This window comes from Triplophysa rosa, linkage group LG2 (assembly GCF_024868665.1).
Source record: "Triplophysa rosa linkage group LG2, Trosa_1v2, whole genome shotgun sequence".
NCBI classification, from domain to species: domain Eukaryota; kingdom Metazoa; phylum Chordata; class Actinopteri; order Cypriniformes; family Nemacheilidae; genus Triplophysa; species Triplophysa rosa.
The window spans coordinates 30,622,240-30,649,077 of NC_079891.1; the positions used below are offsets into that span (position 1 = coordinate 30,622,240).

The following is a 26,838-nucleotide window of genomic DNA, read 5'->3' on the forward strand; positions in this document are numbered from 1 at the left end:
ACTAAAGCAATAAGCTATGTGTTACAGCGATTTACAGGTTGTCTTCCACCTGTGGTGAAATGGGACTTCCCTGCCAAGATTTAAACCATAAAACCTATAGCACCTCATGAAAATGTTCAGTTTTTATAGAATTTTAATATTTTTGTGTCATTGTTTTGATACATCATTTTTTTTTAAATGACAGTGGCAGTGCACGTTGTGAAAAGCGCTATAAATGAAAGTAAATTGAAATGACTAAAACGGACTGATTTATTGTTTTGAAAGGTGTTGACAGTAGCATTACGATGAACGACTCCCACGTTGAGTGAGCAGTTCAATTTGATGATGCGATTGGTTGTAGGCCTAAGTATAGTTCTTCCGCCAAGTAATATAGTCCGTTGTTTGCTTTTGCTTAGCAGCGTAGCAAATTGGCGCATCAATATAGAATGTGTGGTCACATGTCCATTGGCATTTTCAACGTCTTCGAACGCAGTTTGTTAAATCAGAATTTGAAGTCGGGACTACATGTATCACATTCACACTTACTTTGTCAGAAGGTTGGGCTATTCTTCTACAAACTCCGCGAGTTATAATTCAATTAACCAACCAACCTGAGTGAAAACATTAGAATGTAATCCACATCATCTATCATACTCCAGCGTTTCATCCCTTCAAACAGTCTTCTGAATATTCATGAGTTTGCCGACGTCATCCGAGCGCTGAGCTGCTCGTGAAAAGCGCGCATCGAGGGCGGTATGAGAGGGGGAGCATGCAGAGAGCGCGAGAGAACAAGAACGTTAACCGTGAAAAGTGGGAGCAGGACGGGAATCGCTTGACAGCGTCTTTGCTACGGATTTTTGACTTCCACCTGCGTTTGTGGCATGAGGATAGTGCGTTATATCGCCTCTTTTTTTAGTCGATGCCTGAGTGAGATGCCTTTTTCCTCAGCGCCCATCGCGGAGATAAGCGGATCCGCGTAAAGGATGCGATCGTTATTTGACATGCACTGACATTTAAAATGAACCATTTGAACCGTGCACATCTCACGCGTTTCGCCTTTGCTCGTGATGGCCAATGCACAGCGTGAATAAACGCGTGCTTTTTCTCCCGCGGTGACGGCAGTGTAAGCATAATCTCCGTAGGCTGCTCTGACACATCTAAACGCTTATAATGGGGGTCAACAAAAGAACCGGAGGCGGTGGGCTTTGATCGCAACCCCTATACATCTTGTATAAGCTGTCTTCACTTGTATCACTTATATAGGCTACGTACTTCAACATCCAGCACGCGCATCAGCTGTAAAGCTTGGGAAACTGCGGCGCAGGGGTTGCGTGTGGTGCTGAAAGGACAGCTCCCACCACGGCGGGGTCGCATCCCCATTCTACATGGATCAATATTAGGGGACTGACAGTGTCGCTTTTGAGTTTTAATGGCTGTGGCACGCAAGATCAAAACTCTGCTGACGGTCAATATTCTGGTCTTCGTCGGGATCATTTTGTTCTCGGTGTACTGCAGGATCCAGGACCGATCCGAGGAGATCGTCCAGATCGGCAGGCTTTCGGATCAGAGACTGCGAGGCAGGAATGCCAAAGTTACGAACTCCATGGACAGACAATCCATTCTCAAAAGGCTCGAGCGACTGGAAGATGTGGTTTACAACCAATTAAACGGTAAGTAGGCTTTTATGATATTGTGTTTGATATTGTGATTGTCATTCCAACTCTAGACCAAAAAATATTATTTTCAGAATGATATCCAGGCTGTTATTTGATAACGTGGGAAACCTAATCTCGGATGTGTATATTTTGCAAGCAAAGCTGTTAACATTACCCAATGTTAGATATTACTCTAAGGCACTAGATCTTAGACAGAGATCTATTAAAGCATAATATGACTTTATAAAGTTTATTTTATTTGCGAAAGTTGTGCGTAAAAGTTATTCATGAAGGTCAATGTCTGACTGTGACTAATACCGTTTGCCCTGTGTCGCTCACATTGACTTCAGAAGTATTGAATGTTTTGTTGTGTAACAGTTATCAACATCTGAATTGTGAAAGTAATTGTCAGAATATGTCTCAATATTTATATCAATCTAAGCTACAGTAATGTAGCAATAAATCTAAACTTGTCTCGCAATACTTCCCTCAGTCATGAATTTGTACATTGAATTTAAATGTAGTATTACATAATATACAGGTGATTTTGCATATTTTTAACAGTAAGGGCAATCTACAGTCAAGTTTTCTTTTAAGGCTCTTCTAAATTTCCCAGTATTTACACTGTCGGAAAAAAGACCAATGTTGGACCTTTTACTGTCCCTGGTGGTACTCTTAAGGGTTTCTTTTTGTATCTATACAGGTTTTGGATACATAATTGCACCCTATGTACCTTTTTTTGTACATTTTAAAGGTACATTAGGGGATACAAAACATTTAACTAGCACAATAGGGTACAGTTATGCACCCAAATACATAAATGTGTACCTATATAGAGGTACAAAAAGGAACCCTTAGAATACCCCCCATGACAATAAAAGGTACTATTTTGTACTTTTTTCTTACAGTGTACAGTTAAAAAATGAGTGCTCCGTACACAAAGGGATATGTAACAATAACTGTTCTGCCCCCTGAACCTACAGTATAACTGCCCTTTCCAAAGTCACCCATGCGCTCTCTTTGAATTTGTATGTTAGATGTTAAATATTAGAGCCCATTCTCTCAATTATTTGTCTCCTACCATGGAGCTCTTCTCCTGGAGAACATACAGTATAATATAAAGGTCATAATTCGCCTGATGTGCTATGTTTCCTTTTAAAGCGGGTTAACAGACCCCTCGCTCCTTGTATGCTTTGCTTACTGCCTCCGTTGGCTCTGATTGTTATTCCGTAAGACCAGCGCCATTTGTATATGAAGGGGGTCACTCTGTCAGATTAATTTATCCTTCGTGCATTTGGAGCAAAGCCAAAAGGCACTGCTTCACAAAAAAGCCCTCTAATGCACCCTCCTGCACGAGAGGGCTTTCATTCTGCACAAGTGCCACCACATATTTCCCCAAGAGGCTTTTCCACTTTGTAAACCTCACCAGTCTGTCACAAATCGTCTTGATGGTAGGGCCGTTACAAGTTTTATTTCAACACGCGTTTATCTGATACCTGCCACACTCATATGATGCGCAAATGGTGCGAGGTTGCCGATAATTGTACATGATATTAAGATTGGAATTGGTTTCGAATTCACGTTGTTTTTTTCCCCAAAGGTGATTTTTCAGATGTTTATTATACTGACAGTGAGAGCCGAATGATTACACCAAGGTCCAGTTGGAATTCTAGGGCATATGCAGCGAGTTTTACAAGAAACCAGTAATTGTTTGGCTGTTGCTGGCAACCTCATCCCCCGCAACATCCCAGTAAATATGCTGTAAATGTTATTTGCTGACCATTATGTTTTATGATCAATTTCCCAGAGAACATATAATATATAATAAGATACAGTGTTTCTGGTTTGCCGAGGAAAGATGTGTAAATGAAAATCATAGTGTAAAGAGATTTTCTTTTTCCAGTTGCACATAGATTTTTCTATAGTTTCTCATAAACCTTGCGTTTACGGAGATGTTCTTCCCAGGTGTGTTCTGTGTATGTGATGTGTTCATGACAGGTAATTAAGCAGCTAAATTAGGTCTCAGTGAAGTCCCCTGATATGGTTCACAGCTTCTGTTCATCCTCATTTTTGTTGCTCTATAGTTTAATTTTTTATTCTCATGTGGGACCAAATGAATTCTATGTAAACATTTGAAGGTAGAGCAGAAAAATTATGCCTGAAGTGCAAAACCAGATAGGTTAAACAATTAGTTAAATAATTAATGGAAATCAGTTATCTGGAATGTGAGAAGTTGCTTGAATGAATTTTATATGCACAAGCTATACACTAATATACATTGTAACGGTCTAAAGGGCATAAAGGGGTAGTTCACTCAAAATGTATAATCCCGCCATTATTTATATATGCTTTCCTGTAGCTCTGTGGTTAGATCTCAGGGATTGCACATACTCAGAAACAAATGTATAGTATAATGCAATGTAAGCTGCTTTGGATAAAAGCGTCTGCCAAATGCGTGAATGTAAAATGTTAATGTTATTCACCATCATGTCATTCAAAACCTGTATGTGACTCTTTCTATTATGAAACACAAAAGAAGATATTCTGAGAAATGTCTCAGTGGTTTTGTGGCCATTCTTCAAAATATCTTCTTTTGTGTTCTGTAGAAGAATGAAAGTCATACACTTTTAGAATGATACGTAGGTGAGTAAGTAATGAAAGATTTTTCATTTTGGGTAAACTATCCCTTTAAGGTACTCAGCAATGGAAATGCAATGCCATTCACCATTACAAAGATAGCACTTGCATTTAAAGGGATACTTCACCCAAAAATGAAAATGCTGTCATCGTGTACTCACCCTCAGATTGTACCAAACCTGTATACATTTCTTTATTTTGCTGAACACACAGTAAGAAATTTGGAAGAGTGTCAGATCTCATTCCCCATTTAGTGCCATAGTAGGGAAAATAAATACTTTGGAAGTCAATGGGGGATGAGGTCTGACGTTCTTCCAAATATTTTCCTGTGTGTTCAGCGGAGCAAAAAATTTTATACAGGTTTGGAACAACTAGAGGGTGAGTAAATGATTATAAATCTTTCGTTTTTGGGTGAACTATCCCTTTAACTGTGATAACCAAAGCACAATGAAAGGACCGGTCCAGGAAAGACACCTTAGACACAGTGTTTAGAAATGCTGGATCAATGTGAAAAGACCCTTTATCTGACTTCTATTAAAAATTCAAAGCTATGAGAATGTGCAATTAGCCTCTTGATTAGGCAGCATATCTACCGTACGCTTTACTGCTAAAGTGTACTTCATTTTCACAGCTGTAGTTGAGTTTGTCTCAGCAATCACAGATGTGGTACCGTAGGTGGAACAGATTTTAACCGGTAAAGTGATATAACAGCAGACTACTTATAAAATTCAAACCATGCCCACATCCTTCCGGTACAGTGATCTGATACTGTATATAACAGGAGTTAAATTAGTGCAAGGTTTAAGACATGCTTTTTGAGCGTTAAATAAATCTGCAAATACCAGAACAATGACGAGCGCAAACCTTTGTAAATATTAATAATAATCTCCTCCCATAAAGTTTGCATCTGAAGAGGAAGCTCCTACAAACAAAAACAGCTGTGTCCACGTCTTTTCAGCATTCATTTTCACTGCGTGTCTTTAGTAAATACTGACAGTAGGTTTTTTTACGCCAAAAGAGTCATTTGTTCTGCAGCAAGCTGTTAGTAAATCTGACCCTTAGAGTGAGTTATAAAAGTGAAAATAGTTTTTGCTTTAACAAGGAATTGTGTTTGTATTATTTGAGAATACAGTCACTTTTGCAAACCCTTGCATTTTCCCTGTGCATCCTGATGAATCAATAGATTTACAGTGTTCTCCAGCACGTTGTGTCTAGATACTCTGAGCCAGCACCATATTCTCAATGTGCAACATTACCAAAAGTTTCAATAATTTAAAGATGATTTGTTTAGGATTTATACTGTATATCGTCGCTGTCGGGCGGAAACCTCCCATGTCCAAATTTGGTCAATTTCATATTTTTTCACAAATCGATGCTATTGGTCAGTCCCCACGTGGGTCTGTTATTTTTTACAAATTATTAACCAATCTAAAGTGTTGAAAATAGCTTGAGAGCAAATCTCTCAACTCCATTGGACACTTCAACTGTCTGAGAAGTCTCGTAACTCCACCTCTTCTTCACCCCGCGGGAGCTTCTCGGCATTACGTCTCCTGATTGAAAGTTTTTTAGACAATAACGAGTGAAAATAGTTAGGTTAGATACATTTGAGTAGGTCTGTTTTGTTAAAAATCGATAGCTGTAATGCTTCGGTGCAGAAGGAAGCCCGTGAGCCACGAAGGTAAGTTTGCGAGCAGATTCTGCGAATTTCCACCTATTAGACAGCCTATAGGCTATAGTCAGCTCATCGTTTTTTGTATTACATCACTTATAGTTCTTAAACCTTTAAAATAGAGTTTAGGAAGATGTATGTAACCACAGTCGTTAGCTTTGCTTAACGATTGAAGCCTTTTCTCTTGTCAAGAGGCTCAACGCGACCGCCGACTTTATTTGCGTGCTGATTAATTTCCGCCTATATTAGACAGCCTGTTTAACGTTTTATTTTGGTATTGCATCACTCATAGCTCTAACGTTTAAAATAGAGTTTAGGAAGATGTATGTAACCACAATCATTAGCTTTCATTAGCTTTTAAAGCCTCGTCTCTTGTCAAAAGGCTCAATGCGACCGCAGACTTTGATGAACACTGCTGGCAGCAGCGACGTCTGTGTCCGTACCATTCTTATCAATGATAGCGTAATCTCGTATCTCCCTGCTCCCAAATCATAAACCTTGTATGTCCGATTAAACATGGTTTTGGGGAAATGTTGTGTTAATGTTGTTACACAACAGTATATGATAGCAATATAAGGTATAATACCAACTTTAACGATACAATGTTTAATAACTAAAAAAATTCAGTTTTTTAAATTTCCTGAAAAATAATGATTTTGGAGATACGAGGATGCCGCCCGACAGCGACGATATATTGTTCTTTGATTTATATGACCTTTAAAAGTGGAACCAAAGCCATGATTCATATCCTAGCATGGCTCTCTTTACTGTAGGAATTCTGGGTGTAAATCAACCCTTTGCGCAGGTATTCCACGATCATCTTATGTTTTACGATCCAAGCACAGTTTTGTCTTCCATATATTCACAGTGGACTCTAAAGAGACTAAATCTGCCATTCACGTCCCCAAAGCAGATCTTCTCCATGAATATTTATGCTACTCCGGCATCACATTTGACATGCATGTCTACTTATATAGCCTTTCAATAACCTCAGAAAGGAGTATCTTTTAGCCTGGAATCCATAGCTCAGTTTTTTTCTTTTCAAATCTTGTTACATAATTTAAAGCAATTCTGAGTGAAGTGCATCAAGCACTGAATGCTCTGAGAGCACTTTAAAAGAGACTTGACTGGCAGTATGGTGAATTTAGACTGAATTGTGTAAAGCTGTCGTAGCCTGGAACATCAGAAACAACATCACAAACACAGAGTGGATTAAACTATATGGGTCAGCTGGGTTCGTGACCTGCATCGCTAGCTGAAGGTGTTTATATCACGATGTTGGGCCGGCATCGTGGTTCCCCTACATGATGCAATTTTTGTCATCAGGAGGGTCCGAGGTCGTCCGCACATCCCGTCCGCCTACGCTTACAGCACATTCCCAAGACAAATGTTGACAGCCGAGTCCACAGTATGACATTCTGCGCATGTGTCGAGCTCGTCCATTCATGCTTATTCGCAGTTGAGTATGATTTGGAAGCTGCACGACGCGTGTGTGCACGAGACGGAGACAGACGTAGAAAGTGGACGCAAACTAGGGCTGTCGCGATAAACCGACGATAAATATCACGTGATTTATGCACAGTTATTGAGTGAAGTACGGGAAAATGACCATAACACGTTCTAGAATCTAGGAAATGCCTATGGACATCTTTTTATCAGTGTTACTCAAGCCTCATCAGGTATTTTTATGATAATAAAGTATATTTATAATGATCATGTTTGACAGCTGTTGCTTTTTCAAATGCACATTATAAGCGACTCAAACTCACACTGCTTTTAGATCGAGCAGCATTTCCTACTGATCCCAGAGACATGCTTCACGGACAAGCTACGCATTAAAAAAAATATCGACACATTGCATATCGCAGCCAGCTTGATTTCAATAGGATTTAGTGGTATCGAGATAAATTATCGTGCAGCCCTAACGCAAACAGTGAATCGTAATAATGCGCTCACATTGTGTGTGTGTAAACTTGTCAATGATGACCTGAACTCTGCGCTAATCACACACAGCCTACACTGGTGGGCTCACGATCTACTCGTCTTTCCACATGAAATAACAACTGGAAGAAATTCCAAATTTGCAGGTCTGAAATCTAGTCGCAAAATGTGTTTTGGTCGCATTCTGGAGCACTGATATAATTGTTTTTAATGTTTTGGCAGATAGCCAACTAGGAAACTGATATACCCCAACCCCTGCCTCGCCCCGCCCCCCAGTGTCATCGTCCATCGTGATGTTTCACTGTAGGCATCGTCCGATGCCAATTTGGTAGACATCGCCCAACCCTAATTTCTATCTACATACACCACGGGTCCCCTTGTATGGAATTCGCCATGTTGTTTCTACAGTAGCCCTAAACAGACAAACTGCTTTACAGAGCATGTTTCGTAAATAAGTTATTTCCTTCGGCAAAGAAGCAAAAACGTGACTACATCTTAGTCCTGTGTCAGCCACCGTAGTGCTTCAAAAGGGAAGGGTGGAGTGAGCCATTGGTTGCAATTCACAACCTCATCACTAGATGCCGCTAAAATCTTCAAATTGCTCCTTTAATGTCTCATTTGTTTAGACAGCAATACGATTCAGTGGAGATTAAATAGAGACATTTGCTAAACTGGCATTTCTCCAAAAAAAGTTTCAATTATTTAGGACACCTTGACATCAAAATAAGTTATCTAAAAATAATTATGTCTTAGGTTTAGGGAGTTATAAAAGAGAAACATCTGAGCAATACATTTCATCTGGGTTGGGCTGTAATTTGTATTCTGACATTTAGGACTATCTTTATCTTGAATGAAGTTTTGATGAAGTGAACCGAAGTGCCTAAGCTCGCATGAACGAAGTATGCATCCAGCTGAATGTGAAATTAGAGCTATCTGTCTGGAAATTCAAAGCAGGACATGTTCATAAGCCTTCCTTAAAGACAAACCGACCAGCCGCCTTTTAATATAATGAGTCTGAAAACGCCAGTCCATAACAGAGAGAGAGAGAGAGAGTATGTCCACTTTTTCAACAGTAGTAAAAAAGTGTGAATTGCATGATTTCCTTTCCTGTTGTTGTCATTCCTACAGGCAAGGGGAATTGGGCAGGAAATATTGAAGGGCTTGTCCTTCTTTAACACACTTGTGCAAGGGGAAAAATTACATTTTAATGATTTTCTTTACTTCAAAACAAGAATATATTCACCGCCAGATTTTGTTGTTTTAAATGATGCATTTTTAAAGTTACACATCTGTCCGTTGTGACAGAAGATAATGGTTAATATTGCACGGGTGCAATCTCTGTCAGACGAGGGAATGATGGACCACTCAGGACAGAGCCTCAGGCGACTGCCTGTCTTGCTTTTCCTGTCACTGCACCTCTGAGTAGAGACCATGCATGGGGTGTTAAATTAGCTGCTCACAGCTTGGCCAGATCATGATATGCTACTTTGCTATTGCAAGTTATGGAAGTTTGTGTATTTGGGAGAGCTGTTCTTATTCTAGAATGCATTATATTGGACAGAAACTTGTGGTTTTTTATTATTTGTTGTGTTTATCAATCAATTTTATGAGACGTCAAAGTCAAACCCAAACAAGCATCTTAGATTTGTGGTCGAGTGCACCTGAACATCACTAAGTACACAATTTTAATGAAATGTATGTAAAGGGATAGTTCCACCAAAAATGAAAATTCTGTCATCATTTCAAACCTTTATGACTGACTTTCTTCTGCAGAACAAAAAGAAGATATTTGTAGAAGAATTTTGGCAACTGAACGACGGTGTTACCCATTCACTTCTATTGTTTGGGCACAAAACCATTGTAAGTGAATGGGTACTGCCATTGTTTGGTAACTTTTAGTATACTTAATCAATAGATTTAATGTGACGGAGGTGTCCTGTTAAACCTAAACAAGCATCATCTTAGATTTGTGGGTGAGTGCACCTGAAAAACATCACTAAGTAGAGTATTTTAATGAAATGTCATTTGGAAATCACATCTCAAATGTCACAAAAACAGCCTTCTTCCACCTTAGAAATGTTGCCAAATTATGAAATATTCTATGTGTTGCTGACGCAGAAAAGCTTATTCATGCATTTGTGACCTCAAGACTTGTCTATTGTAATGCACTAATTAGTCATTTCAGCCAAGCATTCACTAATATGCAAAATAAATAAAAAAAATATTGAACAGCAGCTACGCTAATTAGTCTCTTTCTGCCGGTATACCCATCCGGAGGTAGGGAGAGATTACGGCAGGCCCAGATGAACGTCATATTCCCATCCCTCACTAGAGATTACGCCAGCTCCAGCTGAGCATCCCGTGCCATCCTCCTGCGAGAGCCTGTGGACTGACTGACCATCCCAGCTCCAGTTCAGGCAATTCCATCACCAACCAAGAGCAAAGTGACCATCTGACCGTCCCAGCTCAGGCAATTCCATTTCCCAACCAAGAGCAAAGACGTACTACTTTGTCACATTAATGCTAAATTTACAATACTTAGTAGTTAATGCTAAATATACATTACATGACAGCAGTTTGAAGTTGCACTGTTACATTATGCCATTACTATTTTCCCTGCTTATAACATTCCTCTGTTGTCTGATATCGGTCGCAAAATTAGACCTAAACAAATGAAATTTCCTAAATCACAACTAATAAGCTCTCCCTATTTTTCATAAACACTTACTCTGTACCTTTTAATCAAAGTCACTGAGTGCAGCTATGACACGTCAGAGGGGACCTGGCCCTCCCGACTGAGATTGGTTTCTCCCGAGGTTTTTTTCTTCATTTATTTATCATTGGAGTTTGGGTTCCTCGCCACAGGGCCGTGTTGGCTTGCTCACCGGAAGACAGCTTTTATTAGATATTATTTATTAGAATGTTCTTGCTTGCTCTATAAACACCATGCGCTGTGCATTTATACCTTTTCTGTGTTTTCAGTTCTTCTTATTTTCTCCTGTATAGCTGCTTTGGAACAATGCACGTTGTGAAAAGAGCTATATAAATTGAATTGAATTGAATTGAAATGAAATGCATTTAAAGGGATAGTTCACCAAAAAAAGAAAATTCGTTCATCATTTACTCACCCGCAGGTTGTTCTAACCTGTATACATATTTTTTTTCTGCTAAGCACAAAGGAAGATATTTGTAAGAATGTCAGTAACCAAACAAATTTCATCCCCCATTGATCCCATAGTATTTTTTTCCTTACTATGGCAGTAAATGGGGGATGAGATCTGTTTGGTTACTGGCATTCTTCCAAATATCTTCCTTTGTGTTCATCAAAATAAAGTTAAATATACAGGTTTGGAACAATCTGAGGGTGAGTAAATGACAGAATTTTCATTTTTGGGTGAACTATCCCTTTAATAAATTGGAATTTAGTAATCTTTGACTTTTTATGTACAGTATAGCAGAACATTTCTTATGGTGAAAAGCGAAACATACATCTAACCAACATTTTCTTTGAAGCGATGCTAATTAGTTTCTAGACTTCACATTTATCTCATTACTGAAGATTTGTAAACTTGAAACATGCAAATTACCAGTTTGTTTGTGTTCTCATTTGGAAGATGTAATAATGACGGACACAAATTCTAAATAGGGGAGAAAACAGCGTAATTGCTCTTCCAAGAACAAATCCTCTACTGGTCTTTGCAACTCACTTTAATCACAAAATCTCAAAGCATATTATTATCTGAGTACACACACGCAAACATATTTACATAGACAGAGATTAACTAGAGCGTCTGAAGGGCGCAAATATCATTTACAGAATTTATTAGAAGCGACTAAAAGAATTTGAGTAACTCAATTACTTAAGTTTAAATTTTAAAAATGCCTAAATTGGTCAATAGAGTTTGAGGAAAACTGACCTTTTATCCAAATGTGCTTATTTCAGTAGTTAACTCAAAAAAGTGCAGATTCCCAACTATTTGATTTCACACTCTGTGACACGTTGAAACCCCCTGTATGTCAGCAAAACGTGTAGTTTGGTAACTTTCAATACAGCGCATACACGCACTCATGAAATGATATGTGCTCGTGATGGATGTTCCTCTGCAACATGTTGTGTTGTATTAGCAGGAATCTGCGTTTCTTCTATGATATGCAGTTTCTCTCTGCCACAGACAGCTGGCTCTCAGGGATTAGTGTCAAAATGCCAGGCTGCAGTGTAATAGAATTCTCTCCAAACAGCCCACAGAGACAGCCAGCGAGACAATGGCAATAATAACAATGACAGAGAAAGAGACACAAAGCTACAGACGCTTGCAGAGAGACATATAACCATTTCAGCTCTGGCTTGTGATCCAGGAAACCGGCTTTAGAGACGACGCTCGGCGCTCCGGGAGCCCTGAATGATGGAAGGGGAGGAACTGGCTTGATATTCCTGAAAATCCCTAGACTAGCTGGGACTAAGCATGGAGGACATCTCACGAGAGATGTTGGAGATCTTAGTTATGTTTCATTTAAGTCACTAAATTAAGTCTCAATTGTTTCTACAAAAAACATTGGTAAATGAGAAATGTACAGTATATGAATGGATTGTTGACCTATAGCTTAGATCTTATGATCATGAACGACTTTTTAAAAAATAGCAAATAACATGGCAAAATTTTGAAAAAAAAATTAATATTACATTGTTTTATATTATTAATATTTATCATATAAAGAGAGATTTATCTCCATAGTTTTTTTTTTCATTTTTGCCATCACACCCTAGAACAAATGTGCATAATAGTCTGTCAACTACCCAAATGCATATTAAAATTTCAGTTTTTTGATTGCAGACAAATATTAGCACAGATTGAGACAATATTAATATCTCTTGTAGAAGTGTGAGATCACTTAAAGTTTATTTTTGTCTTTAGAGCTGAATAGCTAGTCTCCATTTGATCTCCATTGGCTCGTAATGGCTAAAATAAAAAATAGTATTAGACATTTTAGTGATCTCATGTTTGATTTTTCTTTTCTAGACATTCGTGATGTATGTCTGCATTGTAGCGTTGGGAGTGGAAGAGGGCTTAATGTTTAATTCCACACCAGCTGGTGTTTGTGGATGGGACTGGTTTGAATTCTCAGACAAAATATCCACATTCTGTTCCCAAGCATACTTGCTGCCCAGAACGAAAAAAGAAAACATTTTTTTAATGATATTTAAAGGTGCTGTGTGTAGTTTTGTGAGCCGTTGGTTGCAATTCACAACCTCACCGCTAGATGCCGCTAAATTTCATACACTGGACCTTCAAATAATTATTAAATGAATTTTGGTATAGTAATCAGGCTATCAAGATATTTCTCTTCATTTCAGAAAAACACGTTTTACATGTGATATATGCTTTAAAATGAACATCCTTGGATTATACACTTGAAACCGGATATAATTTTTGTGAAGCTGTTAATAATTCAGCGAAACGCACCATTTTGCTCTTTTAAATGTCAAATTCAATCAGCATTTTTAATGGATTTGTTACCCCAGTTTCATCCTTTGAAATGAGCACTGCATGGTTTGAATCCCGAATTTTTGATAGAAAGACTAAAGATTATGATTAGGAGCATCTGTCTGGCCATCACAATTGAATTGACGTTCGCATTTTGTGTCGTCGCTTTTGAATTCCTGTGTCAAACCATAGACATGAAGTTAGAAAAAATACCTTTTTGGTTTGTTTCCCCTTTAAACACAGTTCAAGTTGCATTTCCACCTTTTCTCCCTATGAGATCTGCACTAAAGAGGTGTCAAAATATGAAGATGGTGCTTTGGTGTCCAACTTCCAATTATCGCCCTGTACACTTTTTCACCTCCTGTGATTCGCATGTCACCAGTGGGTTCTCCCCGCAGTAATGAACCCCCGTTTTGAAGCCTGCGCTTATGGGATATGCCGACCTTTTTCGTGTTAACTGAAGTCTAAATGAATTTTTCCCCAATGTGCTGCAGGTCTTGCGAAGCCCATGGGTTTGGTAGAAGGTCCTGGAGGTCTGGGACAGGGCGGTGCAGCGGCCACATTAGGAGAAGACAGCCGGGAGAGCGAAGGAAGGTATGAGGAATACGGCTACAACGCCCAACTTAGTGACCACATCTCTCTGGATAGGAATATTCCAGACTACAGGCCGAAAAAGTGAGTATACTGCAGCGACTCTAAACACAATGTGCCCTTGAAGGTTGAGATAAGTATAGACATAGAGGCAAGCTGCAGTGAGCGCATGAGTTTGTTGTCCGACTAACACACCTGTTAAAAGTGCTGTGATTAATTTCTGCAGATTTTGCTGTTTTTTCTGTTGTAGATTGTATGCATTGCATCATAGATACATCTTGAGCACTAGGGGTGTAACAATACGTTGCTTAATATATCACAATAATTATATATTTTTTACTGTGTTGAAGAGCTATGGTGTTTTCTTAATATGATGTCTGTTAATCCTATTGGTTAAGTTGCCAACACGTGATCATATATAACATTTTACTCTTAGGGCTTAGCTTTTTCTATTGATTTTATTTCGATTTTTTAGTGATTTTTCTTAATTTTTGTATTCATTTTTTATAAATTTTATTTTTACCTTTTTTATGAATGTTATGAAAAATAATCTGTTAATTTAATTTTAGTTTGATATTTTATTTAGTTATTATTTTTTTGCACTTCTACTGCTTTAAGAAGTTTACTCTTAAGGTCTTTGCACATACAGTCCGAAATTTTCTTATGCGTTTTTCGTATTTGGCTCTTGTTTGTACGGTGTCTCTGAATTTTTAAAAAGGCCACTCAAAATGCTTGACGGATGCGAAAAACGCAGAAAATCGAACCCGGTCCGAATTTTTTTATGACGGACGAAAATATCGGAGGCAGTGTGTAAATGTGATTGACATAATGTGAGTTCGTATTTATTTTTTAACGTGCGGAAATTTCGGATGCAAATTTTGGACTCAATGTGCAATGGGCTTTATGGTTTATTTATTTGTTTATATTCTTAATTATATACAAGATATACTTTTTGTGATTTTAATTTTTTTATTGATCTTTTTTAAATTTAATTTACCTTTTTTGTTCATGTTAAAAAAAATGCTTTAAGAAATTCACTCATTGGGCTTATCTTTTTTCATTTAGTTTTTGTTCATTTTTGTAATCATTTTTATTAATTTAATTTTCACCTTTGTTGTTAATGTTTTGAAAATAAATCAATTAAATGTTAATTTTAGTTAAAAAAATGTATTGAATTATTATTTTTTATTTTTACACTAAAAAGGATAAAAAAAGGAACAAACCCAGCCGTTTAATTAAATTAACCCAATAAATGGTTTATATTTGAACCAACAATGGATTAAAACAACCAAGCATTTTGGGTTGAAAAAATCCAGCATAGGTTAATTTACACACTTGGGTTCTCATTTTTTAGAGTACAAAATATCTGAAATATTATTCAATTATTGTATTGCGAACCCTGCATAGTGTATTGTATCAAATAATATTGTTATACCCCTACTCATGACTAATTCCAATATTGTTTATCTGTCGCCATCATGTTTTGAAGATTATATCTCAGGGCAAAAACTGACAACACACAGTTGTATAGTTTCACTTTTTATGGTGGTCTAAGCGTAAAGCAAAGCTATAAGGTATCTGACTTTGTTATTGGCTGCTTTTGGCTATAAAGCCACGGTCCTTTAAAACCAAATTCACCGCAGGGCAGTTTTTCAGAATGCGTTTATACAAAGAGAGCAGGTTTATAAATAGCCAAGTGGCTGAATCATTTCCCACGTTTTAACATTACAAAACCCTTCAGGGGAAAAGTGCATTTCTAGAGTCAATAGCTAGCAGTGAAGAAAAGCATTGTGTTAGACAAAGGAAATATCACAGTGGAGGAACGTTTTCACTGCCCATTAGAATAGTGTTAATCGTCAGAATGTTAATAATGCAATAACAGTCCAGGAGTGTTTTATATGAGAAAAGACTTAAGTGTTGGAGTATTAATGGCCATTCATTGGGTATATATTTAGAACATGACCCAAAGCACAGACCCAATGATGGAGAAGGAATAATATGGGCTATAATGTGGTGAAACTGTAAGAAAACAGATTGATTGTTTGGTTCCTTGTGTTTCTTAACCCAATGATGCTGTAAAAACGTAGCCATTCACAATTTAGCTTAAGACTAAATAAGCTCTGATTCAAAAAGCTTCTGATGGGTTTGTATCTCATTTAGCCCAGTGTGATGTAGGTTGAATTGCAAATCCTCGTAATTGCTATTCTGTCTTAGTTCAAGCTGTGCATAAATCACGATTCATTGTGCGCGCGTGTGTCTTGGCAATAATGCTTCCTGCTTGCGTCTCTGATAAACACAATCATTCACGCTCCTGTACACAAAACATGTGTTACCAAAGATATCTCTATTTGACTTTCATATTCCAAGCCATCGGAAATCCGGCACACGATGTACCAGGGACAGTGCCTGTTATTTCATAGTGATTGCTAGGAAATAATAATCGTCAATGTGCATTCTTTAAAGGGACAGTTCACCCAAAAATGAAAATTCTGTCTTCATTTACTTACCCTCAGATAGTTTCAAACCTGTTCAAATTTCTTTGTTCTGCTAAACACAAAGAAAGATATTTTGAAGAATGCCAGTAACCAAACAGATTTCATCCCCTATTGACTCCCATAGTATTTATTTTCCCTACTATGGCAGTAAATGGGGGACGAGATCTGTTCGTTACTGACATTCTTCCAAATATCTTCCTTTGTGTTCAGCAAAACACAAAGAACATGTATACAGGTTTACAACAACTTGAGGGTGAGTAAATGGTGACAGAATTTTTGGGTGAACTGTCCCTTTAACAAAGGTGATAGTAGAGGACATGATATATTTGGATGTTGAGTGATACAGTAAAAAACTACATTTTTATCATATTTTTCATGATAGTTTATTCTGTATTTAACCGCAGAGGACACAATCAGTAGCATTCTGCCAATAGCATTTACCTTCCCTTTTAAAAATGACCATTGTTTTACTATAGTAAAAGTCTTGTAATCATGTTTTTTCCCTTTTTTAGTATATTGATTACCATTTGTACTGTATAACTATGGTTGTCCTACAAATACGATGGTTAAACTTTGATTACTTTAGCAACCACAAATTAACTATTGTATTGCTATAGTAACCTTTTTTGGATAATTTTGTAAAGGCTCCGAGCGCCTCATCCTACAAATGGATGATTTGTCTATTGGCTAATTGTCGAGTCGTTCTCATGAGGACTTTGATGTCCTGAAGGGGCCATTCATTAATGGTCATTTCTCTTTAATGTATGCTTAATTGTAGACGCCCGGGATACATTGTTCTGAAGTCTCTCCGGATGGAGGTTCAATTGATGTGCTTTTTCAAATGAAGAACTCATCCTTTTATGCGAGCGAAAGCAAAGCCGTCGCTTAAAAACGTCAGCCTGACCTTACCTCAAAGTACTTGACGCAAATTAATTTACCACCAACCGAAAAAAACAAATCAATATAACTACATCAAGGAGGCATTTTATTATTGACTCGGGCAGAAATAAAGGATGAAAGCGTATGCGGGGGATTGAACAGGTTAGAATGAATGAAATGGACTGGCATTGGTTATGTATTCACGCAGTTCCAGACATGCTTTTATTGCACATTTCCAAAAGATAGACCAGAGATTGACAATTAACAGATTGCGGTTTAGATATATATATCTGGGATCTATAGCTTTAAAGTGATAGTTCACCCAAAAATGAAAAAAAAAAGATTCTGTCATTCATAACTCCGTCATTTCTTTCACAGAACACAAAAGAAGATGTTTCAAAGAATGTTGGTAACCAGACAATGGCAGTACCCATTAACTATTGAATGAGCAAAACCAATGCAAGTTCTGTTACCAACATTCTTCAAAATATCTTCTTTCGTGCTCTGCTGAACAAAGAATGTCATACAAGTTTGCAATGACAAGAGGGCGTGTAAATGATAACAGAATTTTCATTTATGGGTGAACTTTAAACTTCTTCCTTGCGAAGGGCCAGACTGCACTTCTTAGAAATGTAATTGAATACAACTGGAATAGATGGATGGTAGAGCCTTTGAATACTGGGAATAAGATCCAAAACTGCATCAACCCCGCTTCTTCTGCCGATGAGAGATGTTATCAGCGTAAACAGAGTTCAGTGACAAGGCAAATGATGGTGTTTTCCCGTAGAGAGATGATCGCAATCAGCAAGCTGCTCCTAGACTGGAACTAGCGCAAGGAGCGAGTGTTAGAGGTTAATGTGAAACGTCTCGTGTAGAGAAATGAATCGGAGAGAGGTGCGAGGAAAACCGGCGAGAGAGAGTGAGAGCAGAATAAGTCTAAATCGAGGTGTCTGTTTCTGTCTTGCTTGTTCCAGGTCAAATTATGATAACTGGACAAGCAGCTTTTGGGTCTATTGCACACGTATAAGTCCATCTCTCATATTGTTACGGCCCATTGCCGACTGCCTGCTTGTCTCTGTACGGCGGTACGGATTCAGATTTGAGCAACGGCCTAGATTTGATGTATAACTAGAGCAATGAAATTCTGTCTTCTGTGGAGAAAAACAAAGATATTTGAGAAATGGTTTCGTGTCCATATAATGAAAGTCAATGGTGGTCAGTTGTTCGTTCTTTAAAATTTCTTTGTGTTCTGCATGCAGAAGAAAGAAAGTCATACAGTTTTGGAATGACAGAAGGGTGAGCAAATGAAGAATTTTCCCTTTAAGTTCAGATATATTTACCCAAAGAACAAGATAAAGATGCTTATTCAAAATAATATTTTTTTGCAATTCAGGTTGTGACTGGTCGCTATTTCACCTGAGCTCAGTGGTGCTTATACCGCGTGATTATATGCAGAATTAAATTTATTTTAAGAGCGTGCATGCATGCACATTTTATGCAACAATTCTGCGGCTAACATCCGTTTTCCAGTCGTGGGCCAACAATTGAGGAAAAAGAAATAAGCTATTAGAAAAATAGCAACCTGCTGGGAAGAGAAAGAAGTGCTTTAATGGCCTGATCAATCAAACCTTCCCCGTGCCGCAATGGCTGCGAAAACGATAGCGTTATAAAAAGCTTTGAATGATATTTGCTCAGCTGCCAGTGTAACTATCATAATATTTTGTTTGTTTATCCGCTGGATGTTTTCCTTTGTTTTATGATTGCTTTAGTACATAAAAGAAATACATGATTGAAACGCATGCATGATTTTGGTCACCTCATGCCTGCATGTAAAATTTGTTCAAGCCAAACACGCATCATTTCACAGAATGTGTTTTGGGCATGGTCGGCGTAAACTAAGTCTCGGCTTTGTAAATGGTGAATCATTTTAGCCTTACTCTTATCCGTCCACCCTCCTCGCTGTCAAAACACTGAACATCACCATCACTGACTCTCAAAAAACGATGTGACGCTTTCAGACCTGCGAGCGCGCGCGAGTGTCCGTGTGTGTGTGCAATCATGAGAGCAATGGTAAGAGGAACAGAAAGCTGTTACTCTAGAAGATTGGCTGAGGAGAATTTCTCTAAGGGTGGCAAAGCCATGAAATATTATTGGCTGGACATATGGAGGCTGATGGAGCACATCTGTGGAATGAAAATATGTTTCTGTGGAATGGGCTTTAGTACAATTCTTAGTATACTGAACTTAGAAAAGATTGAAGTTTATGATTTAGGCTATTATTCTTTTTTTAGATAATGACTCATATCTGTTTTGAATGTTTTGTCCCGTTGGATACTTTGAAGCTGCTGTAAGCATGTTAACTTACTAGGCATCTTACTATTTCTTTAACCACAAATTGAGTCTCTAAAGTGCTGCTATCTTAAGATAAATCTGAGAAAATGCTCAGATACTGCTTTGTTGTTTACAGAACCCAAGGTGGGAGAAACATTGTATGCACTGTATTTAAAAATAAATAAAATATAATGTGGGCAATAAAAAATGCAGCAGACAAAACAGGACTTAATAGTACAAAATGTTCAACCTTCAATAAAATAGGAAAAGATGATGTTACATATTATGGTTATCGTAGGATTAGAGTTATTGTATAACTAATGGCGTAGGCTGCTGGAGGATAATCTTATATTCGGCTGGCAACTTAAAAAATGACATTAATCCATCCTGCACATATGCTTCAATAATGTAGAATATATTGAAGCATTAAAATAATGCTGTAGTTCACCCGAAACTTTCATTACAAACCTGCATGCCTTTTTTCATCTGCAGAACACAAAAGAAGATATTTTGAAGAATGTTGGTAACCGAACAACATTGCCCCCCATTGACCCCATCATTATTTCATTTCTAAAAATATCATCCTTTTTGTTCGACAGAAGACTCATTTTAAACCACATGAGGGTAAAACATGATGATTTCTTTTACTGTCCCTTTAAACTGTACGTGTTAAACTGTGTTAGCCAATTCAATTCACAGTAATCAGATTTTAATTGAATTTTAAAATAAATAAATATAACAAGGCAAATGAGTGCTTTGGCCTGGGCGCAATCATCGCTTATACCTTCTTCTCTTCCAATCTGACCTGAAAATAATTTACGGAGGTTGTAATTGGGGAAATGGGCAGCATAAATTCCCTTCGGTTATTATACGCTCCGCATTCATTGTTTTAGTGGCTATTACACCTCAGTCGTTTGTAATTGTTGTTTTGGCTGCACAAATACAAACAACGTCCTCATCTGACATTCCTAGGACACTTCTCACACTAAGAAACAGAAAAAGAATGTAAGATTAAATGAGAATCGTTAGTAAGTATTTAATGACGCTTTTCTGTCCTTTTGAACTTTGAAGATGGGATCACCATCATCCACTCCCATTGTAAACAAAAAAACTAACAACAATTGCATTTCCCAAAATGCACCTCATTTTATTTTCTTGTGTCTTTTATCCAGCGCTTTTAAACAAATGTTGATTTCTTGAAATGTTTTCTCAAATTAAACTGCAGAAGCGTTTTGTCTTTCTGTGTATGTCTGCGTTCAAACATCTGAGCAGGAATACTCCACAGAATACAGATGCTGGACGTCTAAGTCTAAATTCACTTACAATAATGGAGAAATAATAAATGTTTTGTGCTGTACTGTCGGCACATTTAGCCATAGACCGCCACTTATTTACCGTTACGAGTTTATCTCAAAGCTCCAAATGAGTTTTTTATGCAGCATCGACGCATATACATTTTACTGTCTTGACTCTGTATAATTTGATTATTTATTTGTTCAAAATACCTTCTCTTGTGCAAACAAGTCAATAATGTGACCGCGGTGAGCATTTTAATCTGTTAAATGCCATTCTTGGTCTCTAATCATGTTTTATGAAATGTAACCTATTCCCCTGCCCCATAATCTTTGGCCGTAGTAAAACAGCCGAACGTGAAATCCATACGGATGGGAGCTCTGATGTTTTCCAAGCCATCAGGAGAGGTAAGGGAAGGGGGTACTTATGGTTGTCATGGCAGCCAGCGAGCGTTTACAGTGTGATGGTGGAACGCATCGACTTTCCCTTTCAAAGTCATTTTTTATGTACTTGTCAGGTTTGTCAAGCACTCAATACAAAAAGTGTCTCAACGTGTCAGGTTTTTTATCGGTCTTTATTTCCTCTGTAGTTTGCATCCATTTTTGAACCTCCCCAGGGTTCCATTTATTCCTTAAATCTTTTATGTTTCTAATAAAACGTTGCACTAGAGTTTTCATCTAATTCTGTCATTTCAGCGCATTTTAGCAAGGAGTTATTCAGGTTTGAATGAAATTGTGTATTGTGACAGTACAGTACTGAGTTAAATAAGGTACATACTTCATCTACGTACTACGTCTGCCATGTTTTTATTGTCTTGTGACCCTGTTTGTTCTCCTGTGACATATTAAATAATTTATTTACTTTATTTATAATTAAATTTATTTACAAGTACAATTTAACCACGAAGTGTACATTTCTAGGTTCTGTATCAATTGCCTTTCAAGTATGACGTATGAAGTTTTATTCAGCTCCCATGGCCATCGGACGCATACTTGAAGACCCCGGCGAAAGCTATACATCAGATTTGAGTGTTTGTAGTCTACTGTTTATTGCATATTGAGCTTTTAGACATAGTCAGTATGGAAGAAGGCATGTCACACATCCCCCCAATGGGGTTTGAATCCCGCTCATGGTATAGATAAAGATCCCGTCTTTCCCTTTTACACGTGCACAAATTCCTCTCTGGAGTCTGTAAGGTATGGTTGTGCGGTTTAATGGAGGCAGGCAGTCTTGTAAAACTCCTGTACATAAAAATATAGCAACACTGAAGCCATATATAAACCTGGTTACCGTGGCAGGTTGACCTGATCAGGGGAGACAGAGCGAGTTCATTTCTTTCTCAGCATAGGTACAAAATTCAGCTTACATGGGTGTTTAATATTTTATTCATCTCTGCTTGCAGCTACTGGAGATCAGTTGGGTAATGACGCATGGTGTCTTGGCCTGGTTCTTCTTTAGAGGAGAGGGTGTTAACCACAGATAGCACATTTATAATTTATACATTTATCAACTTAAAAAGACAACTAGGGACAGTTTCAATTCACAGAATAGGATAAATCCCTGTTTAATTGTGATATGCTTTTTAATTAAAGACTAAAATATAATTGAAACAAAGTTGTGAAAGTTTGCACCGTTTGCGAAACTTCTGTTAGGTAACGTATGGTGAAACTTGGCAATAATGTCGCGTGAGACCTAATTTTATTAATCAGGATTTGTTTTTGAATGGAAACATGGCTATGATATTATTGCTTATTAACGTTTTTTCATATTATTTGATACGAAATTTATACAGATTTGGAACAACTTGAGGGTGAGTAAATGAAGATAGAAGTTTCATTTTTGGGTGAACTGTTCCTTTAAATGAGCAGAGTAAGTTCAGAGGCAAAGAAAGTTGATGATAAAAGATTATGAAAATACATTTACTAAAACGTTAAATAAATAGGGTCAATTATATAAAATCTCTTGCTAAATGTACTGTGTATTCTGGCTTTAAAGTTGCAAACCAAATGCGCTGTTGTCTTCACCTTCTCCAGATGTAAGCAGCTGACGTACTCTGATGACCTTCCTCAGATCTCCGTGGTCTTCATCTTTGTGAATGAAGCTCTCTCTGTCATCCTGCGGTCCGTACACAGCGTGGTCAACCACACCCCTGCACACCTGCTCAAAGAAATCATACTGGTGGACGACAACAGCGACAGCGGTAAAAACTTTGTTCATTTTGTCACCCTTCTTTTGTTGATTTTGTTTGTTTACTGTTTGTGTTTTGTCTGTGGTGACTGAAGTTAATAAACTTCTATTGACTGTCTGTCATTCTCGATGCTCCAGACAAAACATGACTAACCTGCTTTAAAAGCTGTTTGGTTATGCAGTTTATTTTGTGTAAGCAATATAAACTTCATTCTCACTAAACATTATTGCACTAATATTACAATTGATTTTGTCGATTTCAAAACTGCACTTTACAGCAAACGAAAAGGAAAGTCAACAGTACAACCAGCACAAGAATCAAAGTAAACCCTTATAGGTATATACTCTCAAACACAGCTCTGTGTTTATAAATATCCTTAACAAGAAAAGAGAGATAGTTCCTTCCTCCAAGAAACACTTGTTTACACCTTAGCAGCCGTTTAGTCTGGTCTACAGCTTTGTCTGGTAAGATTAAAACTAAAGTGCAAAAGTATTTAACAAGACACTAACTACAATTAAGCTGTTTCTGTGTCACACTATTTATCGCACACAGCCTCAAAATGAAGTGACTGGTCCTGACGTCCAAATGTTGCCCTTAGTCTTGCGGTCTACACTTTGGTGTTGTAATCCCACATAATACAAGATGTTCTCAACACTGGGATTTCATGTGAGGTCATTCGAAATTTAGATGAGATTGTGGGCGATTTCTGCTGGTCTAGATCGTCTACTTTCTTTTTATGGTATATACAGTATTTTATAAAGGGTTTCATATAGCCATAACAGCCTGTTAGAGCATAACCAGACGTGACACGTTAAGATTACACAGACTTCGTGTCCGCACAAAACATGAGAGGCGACAAAAATGAATCAGAAATTACAGCTAATCAGAAGAGCTTGTAGGCGGAGCCAGCGTGCTGCTGTTCTGCACTCATGTAAAAAATGAGTCATTAATAAAACAAACAATTCATCATTATTAAAAATACATTCTCAGTGACTAATTCACAATTTGTTGTTATGAAATTTGATTATTTGTTTATATAAAGTTTAAAAGCTCTTGTTTCGTAAAATTTATTTTCAAGGTCTGAGGTCAGTCCATGTTTGCTGATTAATATTATTATGTTGTTGCGTGTTGCTGTCGGGTTTGGTTAGTGCACGGTGTTAGTTTAACCTTTATATTAATGCAATTCATTCGTTTTGTTTTTCTAAGCTGGTGACAAACAAGTAATTAAAGTAGTGTTTTGTTTTTACTTTTGCTCTGAACTGCAATCAAATATAATTACATTAAAGCGATCATTTTTGCATAAAATTGAAATAAAATGTACTTACAGGCATTACCTCGAGGTCATGATGTCATCATGACATCACGTGACCACAGTTTAGCAGCTCCAGTGCAGTTTTATTAACAAGCAGTAGTTTTTACAACCTTTTTTAGTTGAAATGTAGTGTAAATTTCCAGAAACAATAAAAGGCATAAACTCTTGAGAAATACCAGTCAGCAACTAATTTTAAAAAGCAGTGTGCAGGCGTAGAGCATTGTGGGAAACGGGTGACTGGCATCACTGCTATCTTCCCAATTTGCCGTTATCTACAATACTGTAGCGTTTCTAATTTAATATGCTAATTTCCTGCTGATGCTTCACATCCTCTCGGTTGACATTAAACTGTTAACATGCAAAGGTTGCCTACTTGACCTTTTCTCGCTGCTGTAGCTTGTCCTATCTTGTTTAGCGTTCGCGGCCAAAAGAATGACTGGAGGTACAGACGCCCTCGCCACTTGAATAATGAATTGACCTCAGTGTGCGTGTCTCTGTCTCGCCAAGTCTCGTGTCCATTGTGAAGACAATAATAGAGTGTCGTTCTCGTGTTACACCGTTCGCTGAGCCAATAAGGTTTTTAACGTCCTTTTCTCTCGTTCCATCATCCTTGTCTCTTCGGATTAATCTCGGCCGAATCCTGTTACTCGGGGTAACGCTCGTACTCACCTTGTGAATATTATAAAGGATGTCTGTTTTTCTCATCTCATCAGACACAGTGGAGTATTGCGTCCTTGAAATGCAATTCATTTAGGTGTTGCTTGTAAACAGATAATAATGATTTCCAATCCAATGAATAAAAATGCAGGTGCTTTAAACAAAGAGTTTATTTCATCATTTTCAAGGATATGATTTTGTGTAGTAAATGACCACTGGCTTTGTTCCTGACAGTAAAATTGAATTCCTAAAGACTTTGTTTTGAGCTTCGTGTCACACGAACACAATGGCACACACACCGTGAGGAACTGAGCTTTCACTGATTGAATTAAATTATATTCTAGTTTCATATGTGCCTTTCACAAGTTATTGTGTCTGTTTGTAAATCAAACCTGATATATATAGAGATAAATGATAAAGGCTTAATGCTGATTAAATAAAGCAAAGCTATTTCTTTGCCATAGCTCATTTAACAGGACCAGCGTGCATTTCAAAATGTTTTCGTACCGCTCGATTTTTATTAGTTTTTCTTGTTTAATTCACAGCGTGATGGATGAATATTTGTTCTTTATTGATTGTTTATTTCTGCCTCTTTTTCCTTTAGTTCGGTCTAGGTGCACCAGAGTTTATTAGTTTGTGTGATTCTTAAGATTCGACCCCATACACTTATGTTGCAAGCATGATCAGTTAATGTGACCCTGGACCACAAAACCAGTCAAAAGTCGCACAGGATATATTTGTATCAGTAGGTGGGTCAAAATCATAGATTTTTCTTTTATGCCAAATATCATTAGGATATTAATTAATAATGATGCACGATATTGGATTTTTGCGGATATCCGATATGCCGATAATTTCCACCTCAATTAAGCCGATAGCCGATATCGATATATGCTGTCTATCCACCGGGCGTTTTTACGCAGCTAAAAGCGCCAGGCGCTGGACAGCGTTTTTTCAACCAAGGTGCTTTGGTCGCAATTATAAGCTGCATGGGAAAAAAACAAGGGGGCATAGCCCGGTCACTTCAGTGACTGTGCCTTTTTTACATTTATGATAAAATTATGATAAACGAAATAATTTCAAAACATTTGGAAAATGAATTTGGTGAATATTAATTAAAGCAACAAGAGCATATGGTGTCTTTGAAATGGAGACTACAAAACGGCAGTGTGCAGAGATGAAAGTCACAGGGTGGCGCGTTGCATATTATGCTCGCTGTAGCACTCACAAACACGCAAATTGATGCATGCGCATATTAATCAACACAGCTTCCTATCGGCGAGGCATATCGGCGTTATTTTCTTTATCGGGCCGATGCCGATAATTAATTTATAAGCCATTATCTGCCGATAATATCGTGCACCCCTATTAATTAAAGATCGTGTTCCATGAAGATATTTTGTATATTTCCTACCGGAAATATATAAAAACGTTATTTTTGTGAGCGGATGCAGGATAATCGCTAACAAAAATGTCTGGAAACACACCTACAAACTTCATTGCTGCTGCCCGCTCTTTGGAAATGACCAACTCAAGTTTGGTATCTAAGCATGGAATTTCCCCTTTCAGGTTCTTCTACTCTCAACAACATCATTACAGTGGTAAGCCAATAGAGCGTCAAAACAAACCTGTTTCTTCTTATTAACGGCCTGCTACAGCGCCTCTGATGGACAACTTTAAAGGCGATTTTCTCAATATTTTGATTTTTTTGCACCCTTTCAAATAGTT

At 37.7% G+C, this 26,838-nt stretch overlaps 1 protein-coding gene across 1 annotated transcript in view; it reads left to right on the plus strand.

Annotated features, from left to right (window-relative positions):
* The first annotated feature begins 693 nt into the window (after positions 1-693).
* The window catches only part of galnt9 (polypeptide N-acetylgalactosaminyltransferase 9), a 75,366-nt gene continuing 49,221 nt past the window's right edge, over positions 694-26,838 (plus strand). The window contains exons 1-3 of the mRNA XM_057324345.1: positions 694-1,649; positions 13,859-14,039; positions 22,987-23,153. Coding sequence (XP_057180328.1) covers positions 1,409-1,649; positions 13,859-14,039; positions 22,987-23,153 — 589 coding nt within the window. The 5' untranslated portion in view covers positions 694-1,408. The remainder of the gene's footprint in view (positions 1,650-13,858; positions 14,040-22,986; positions 23,154-26,838) is intronic.